General features: G+C 47.0%; 1 protein-coding gene across 1 annotated transcript; it reads left to right on the forward strand.

The window, feature by feature from the left end:
- The first annotated feature begins 4,011 nt into the window (after positions 1-4,011).
- Positions 4,012-6,496, forward strand: KLHL34 (kelch like family member 34). Its single transcript, XM_069000685.1, has one exon. It carries the CDS (start codon positions 4,689-4,691, stop codon positions 6,474-6,476), a length of 1,788 nt encoding a protein of 595 aa, XP_068856786.1. The 5' UTR covers positions 4,012-4,688; the 3' UTR covers positions 6,477-6,496.
- Positions 6,497-6,760: the final 264 nt, after the last annotated feature.

Below are 6,760 nucleotides of genomic sequence, written 5' to 3' on the forward strand. Positions count from 1 at the left end.
CTGTCCCCAAACACAGCCCCCTCTGCGGTGGCACATGGATGGATACAGGGTGCTGAGGGTTTGCAGAGCTTCTTTGACAGGCTGGGGGAGGCACTGCCTTGTGCTGCCTTCCTGCTCCCCCAGCTCACAGGGACAGTGTCCCGTGGGCACCACTCAGACAGTGCTTAAAGCCACAGGCAATCACAGCCTCCCCCTGTCAAAATGAAAACTTCACAGCCTAAGCCCACCTCATCCAAGCTGGGAACCTTCTCTTTTATACACAGACATGATCTCAGCAAACATTGCTTTTAGCTGCAAGAAAACTCCTCCCTCTTACTGTTTTGCTCTTAAGGACTGCTTTCATGGGCTAAACATACTTTGCTTTAAATAGATGTGCTGACCCAAATACTACTGTGAATGATTATTCAAGGATGAAGAACAGACTGTAGTCCAAAGATTTTTACAAGACAACTTAAATCAATGCAATCTTTCTGATTAGCACTTCTAGAAAACCTGCATACTATAGTCATTACTTGGCTCATTTTGCTGTTATTTGTTCATGTGGTACATTATCAAGCATCTGAAATATTTACTCTGTTGTCCTCTGGACTGCACTGATTTCTTTTGGAATGAAATGTAGCCTGGAAATACTCTGCTGTGGATTTTTGTAACAAATATTTTACAGTAAGCCACATGTTACTAGTGAGCCTAATATGACTCATACAAACCTTTTTATAATATTTACTCTTAAAAATAACTGGTAAAATATAAAATAATAATTCAATTTTTTATTAACTGATGGCCTACTTGCAATATTAAACTGGACATGGCATTGCAACTTGGGCCATTTTTCAGTTTTGTATAGGAAAAAACCTCTGCACGTGTTGAAGTCAATGTTTTTCACAGCACACATCTGAATGGCTTTTTTTTAAATTTCAGACTGCCTACTGTAGTAGAGCAATCACTTTAACAGAAAATATACTGACAGCCTGAAATCTAAATCTAAAGTTTAAATGATGCACATGATTAAAAATGTATTATCTATTTCCAACAAATCAGCATCATTGAAACACTAATACTTCCCTAACTTTAAGCACCATCTAGTGAGTCAAACATTAGATCTGATCTTCCAAATTACGCGCAAGGAAAATAAGATCCTGGTTTGACTGCATCCCACGTAGTGCTAGGTCTCGTGCTGAGATTTTTAAGTTAGCTGTTTAGTCACCATCTCTTCTCTTACTAATGGACATTAAATATTCCTCCAAAGGTGCTGGAGACCTGAGATGCTGCATAAAGATAATTTGTTTGTTGATAAAGGAGGGTCCTGGCTGAGCAGGCTCCCGAGTTATAAAAGGCTAACTGCCTGCAAGTAGAGCAGGGAGAAACCTCATTTTGATAATGATATTTTTTTTTTTTATCACTCCAGAGAAAGGGACTGGAAAGGAGGTGGCTTCATTTCAATAATAAGCCAAAGAAAAAACCAGGCAAATAAACAGCTTTATAAGGATCATGATTCTTACGACTTCTATTAGCTGGCTTGCCAGGAAGATGAAGTAGGTCTGAGAGGGGATAGCACAGCAAATCTGCATACAATTATAGGACCTGTTTACCTGGCACTGGTGTTAAATCAGTTCAGTTAAATCAACACCAGCAACTGACCTGTATAAATGGCTGCCCACAGATGGAATTCATTTGGAAAGCAAGTGATGCACAACAAGTTGGTTTAACCTGAAATTCCTCTGGGCACAGGCAGGGACGTTCAGACTGAGCCTTGTTTGGCCTCTCTGAAATTACAGAGCTTGTGGCTGGAGCTGTGCTTGGTACTGTGCTGGTACATGTGCCAGCAAAACTGGTGCAAGACTGGGCAGCGCCTGGCCTGGCCTGGCCTTGCTATGGATGAGGAAAAAGCATGTTGCCTTTGACTGGGAGTGCATCACTTGGGAGGCAGGAGTGTCATATGGGGGTCAGAAATATTCCTTGGCTGCTGCTGACTGGCAATACCCTCAGCTGACCAAGCTGTATGTTTGACACCTTTCTGGTACGTCTGCATCTGGGGGAAGTAGGATTTATTGATGTGTCCTTGGTCCCAGCTACTCTGTGGTACCAGCACACGCACTTCAGCAGTGCCCTGGGGCTGCTGGCCACGGCCCAACAGCAGAGCAGCCCAGTTCTGTGCACGGGGTCTCTCCTGGCGGTGCATCCCCAACCACCCACCCAGACAGTGGCTCACCTCTGCTGTGCTACATCTGCTTGGGAGGTCACACAGTGAGGGAGTCTGAGGACCTGACCTGGGCCACAGAGGCCTCTCTGCTGTTCTGTTTTTGGGTTGTCCCTTTTGCTCCCTGTGCATCACTTCCTGGCTGTGTCACCCACCAACCCCGCACCTCAGAGCAGCTGTGGCAGCACAGGCTAAGGGCTGGTGGAGGACAAGGACTGTTGGTGAGGAGGAGGTGATGCCAGGAGGTTTGCATGCCAGAACTGCTGCAGGAACTCTCCTCAAACTCAGCCCTGTGCTGCAGGCACAGCTCCTGTGCTCACCTGCCTCGCCCCTCAGGCGCCCAGGGAAATTGTGATGGACAGTGCCCACCTGCTATTTCAAAACAGGGGAGGTTTATGTGCACCTCGTGTTATAGAAATCTGGTACCTCATGGGGGTTAAACTGGGGAAAGCAGTGGCTCTTGGAGCAGGAGCATTTAAGGCCCAGTCCCTCATCACCAGGACTCATGACTGCTGAGGGTTGACAGAGGTACCTGGTCTTTGGTCTCTACTTCCAAAACAGGAGAAGTATCAAAACTGAAGCTTGGAATTGACTGCACAGCTTCACTAACGCCTGAAGTACCTTAAGAGTTGTCCTACCTTGGACACAGGCAAAACCACTGGGAGAAAGAAACAAGCATTCCTTTTCTCCTTCATCCCTACTGCCCATACATGTGTTGCTAGCAAAGGGTAAGATCTTTTAGCAAGATCCTGATTTATGGTCCATAATTTCATGATAGAAAGTGGACTCAAGCAGGAAATCAATTTTCAGAGCTATACAGCAATGAAGAATGATATTTTTGGAGTCCTTCCCCACAAACAGAACAGAGCATGTGTAGGTATCAGTCTGTTTAGCAAGACAGTTTAAGCCCACTTAACAGTCACACAGCATACATGATCCGTATTAGGATCCAGTCAGCTCCAAACACTGCTCAGAGGGATAAGCCAGAATTTCATGACATCACATAAATAAATATAAAGAAATACAGTAAAAAGGCTTTACCTTGGGCTTAAGCAAAAGGTGCTATTTCCCAGTCCTGTGGGATCCTTCTCTGTCCCCAAGTCTGCTGGCTTACAGTGCAGCAAAATGATCTGGCATTTATCGACCCTGGCAAGGTCTGCAAGTCCTGAGGGTGTTTGATTTGGAAAGAAAGGTGTAGGGAGGAGATTCCTGAACACCTCCACCCAGAATAATGCAGGGAAAAAAAAAGAAGAAACAAAAGCAAGCTTTAAGAGGTCAGAATGTGTAGCCTGCCCAGAGCTGCTATTCCTGGTAGAAATTAGACCCTGAAGTGCCCAGGTGAAAATCAGGGATAATCCTTGTGTAAGTGCTTCTAATTAGGACAAACTGAAAGTGAGAATGTTGAGCAAGACAGCTCTGGCCCATTCCTGGGGGCTCCTGGTTTGCTCCCAGCTGCTAACTGAGAGCGCAATTATGCAAACCTCCTCTATAAACAGAATTCAGTTTATTATGGCCAAACTGGGGGAATCTATTTTTGTCACCACTTTGTGCGAATGTGTTACCCTTGCGATTTCCAGCCAGGTCATTCCAAGTCAGCTGCTTTGGCTGTGGCTGTCAGTGGAAGCTCCTCCGTCCATCCAGTCCCTGGCCCCATTTCTCACCCGCCCGGGGTTGGCTCCCAGGCAAGGGGGACGAGGGCATGAGCCTGTGGCTATTCTGGTAGCTGTGAGCTATGGAGGTGTCACGTGAAGCAAAGAGCCAGAAATGCATGTCAAATCGAACCAGTGACTAATCACGGTATTTTGGTTGTCTTAGTGGCTGCCGGGGAAAGATTTATGGGCTCAGAAAATCTTCCCGTAATAATCCCTGGGAGCTGATTTGATCTTCGGCTGAGGCTTCCCAAGACTGTGTGGAAAGAGGACGGAAAGGGGGCTGCTGTCCCAGGGGTGGTGACGTCTAAACTGATCGGAGTTCAAAATACAAACAAGAGGAGAAAAGTCGGCGCTCTCTTCTCATTTGTGTCTGCTCAGAGCCACGTGCTGGCAGCCAGAGAGGATCCCTTTGATCTGCCTGTGGAGCAAGAACGGTCGGGGGAGACGGCTGAGCAGACACGAAGGGCCACTTACTGGGATTGTCATCTAGCTCCCTCATCTGTCACCTGATGGCCAGCCAAGCAAGTGCTCGGCACAACAGTGGACCCTTCATCCTTGCACAACTCGTGGAGGCAAGAAAAGTAAGCACCCTGCAGCTGATATGACATTCAGCTGTTTTTTCTACAAAGGAATGAATTGAATTCACTACAAATCTACTAACTGTCCCCCTATGCCAGGCAAGAGACTGACTTGTGTTTTTTGTTCTGGGTTGGGCTTTTCTCTAACAGCTGGAGGTCTGCTGGGCATTCAAGCAATGGCTGTTGAGTAAGGCAGCTGTTTCAATATCTAATTGCATTTTAGCTCTAATAGCTCAAGGGGAAAGCATTGCATTGTCTGCCATGAGCTACTTCCTGTCCTACTGCAAAGCACACTGCACCGCTGTGCTCGCCCAGTACCAGAGCCTGAGGTCAGAGGGCTTTCTCTGTGATATTTTGCTGAAAGTGAAAGAAAATGAGTTTCCTGCACACAAGTCCTTGTTGGCATGCTCCAGTGACTACTTCCGAGCCATGTTCAAAAGTTATACCCAAGAGTCTAAAGCCAGTGTTATTCACCTACAAGTTGTCTCACCCACTGGGCTCCAGCACATTCTGGATTTCATTTACACATCCCTGCTGCCCCTTTCCTTTGAAAGCCTGGAGGATACCTTGGAAGCTGCAAGCTACTTACAAGTGACTGATGCTATTGGTTTGTGCAATCAGTACTTAGTTAACAATCTTGCCTTGGAAAACTGCTGCTTCTCTGCCAACGTGGCAAGGAAGTTCTACCTGCCAGATGCCCTAGCAGCCACAGAAAAATACATTATCAAAAATGTCTGGAAGCTGCTGGATGTGGATTTGTCAGGACTTCTCGAGCTGAACTTCAGGTCTTTGGTAGCAGTGATTCAATCACCAGATCTCCCCATGGTGGAAGAATGTCGCCTGTTGAATCTTGTCCTGCTGTGGTTGAAGCAGGATAAATCCAGGCTGGATCATGCAAGCAGCCTTTTAGAGCACGTAAGATATGGTCTCATCCCAGTGGAAGAGCTGAGAAAAACCTACACACAGTCTGAAGTGCCCATCTCAGCAGGTATTAAGTGCTTGATCATAAAAGCAATAAATTATCACACATCTGTATTCAAACAGCCTGTCATGCAGGAAAAGTTCACCACACTGAGGAACCAGAAAACTCGGATCCTTCTGCTGGGGGGAGGCACAGCAAGCGAGGGGCTCATCACCGATGTGGTGGCCTTCGATGTTTACAATCACAAATGGCGAACCCTTACGCAGCTGCAGGACAGGGTGCAGAACCACAGTGTGTGCGTGGTGGGGAACTTCCTTTATGTCTTGGGTGGGGAAATACAAAGTGGTACCCTGGGTGATGCTAAAAGTGAAAAGACCTTATCAGTTACAAACAAGGTCCAACGGTATGATCCAAGGTTTAACACATGGACCCAAATCACAGGCATGCTGGAAAAGAGATGCCAGTTTTCTTGCTGTGTCCTAGGCAAGGATATCTTTGCCATTGGTGGAAGGGGTGAGGATGGGTCGCTGCATTCATCTGTGGAAGTCTATGACATCAGCAGGGATAGATGGACGAAGGCCAAGGAATTGCCATACAGGATACATGGCCATGCCAGTGCTGTTTGCAAGAACACCATATACATCTCTGGGGGCAAGTACTCAGCCCCAGCCAGCACAAGCAATGACGTTTATTCTCTGAGCTCACTTGAAGTGCAGTGGGTGAAACGAGCCCCAATGAGCATTGCTCGGTTTGGGCACCAGATGGCAACAATCAGGGAAGCCATATTCACCTTTCTGGGATTATATGAACCTTTCTCTGAAATAGAAAGGTACGACCCCGATCAAAACCAATGGACCCGGTTAAGACCACTGGTCTACGATCGATTCTCCTACGGCCTGGCAGTGGTAGAGGAAACAGCTCTTCTTATTGGGGGAAAGAAATGGCAAAACTCACTGGAGGTCTGCACGCAAGACGTGGTTGGCTACGATATCGACAACGATGGCTGGGAAGAGATCTGCAAGGCCCCTCTGCCGTGGTGTGGGCTGCAGTGTGCCGTGCTCCAGCTCTCTGAGGTGCCTGAAGAGCAGGACACTGACAGCCAGCAGAAGAAGCTGCCCAACTGCTGAGCTCCCATGCTGAGCAATATCCATCCCAGGAGATGAGCGAGCAGGGCGGTCCTGGAGAAGAAGAAAACTGCAGCCGCACTGAATGTGAGAGTGGAAGTTTTGCTTGGATAAGCCAAATGCTTGGTGGAAACAGGCAAGAAAATCTGGCTCCAGCACAGGAGACACATCTAGGATTTATAAAGCTGGCAGCTGATCTCACTGAGCAAGGATGTAACCAATAGCACATTTAGAGGCAATAAGTGAGAATCATAATCCTTGACTTTTGGAGAGTAATACCTAGATAG

This window comes from Aphelocoma coerulescens, chromosome 1, assembly GCF_041296385.1.
Source record: "Aphelocoma coerulescens isolate FSJ_1873_10779 chromosome 1, UR_Acoe_1.0, whole genome shotgun sequence".
Lineage (NCBI taxonomy): Eukaryota > Metazoa > Chordata > Aves > Passeriformes > Corvidae > Aphelocoma > Aphelocoma coerulescens.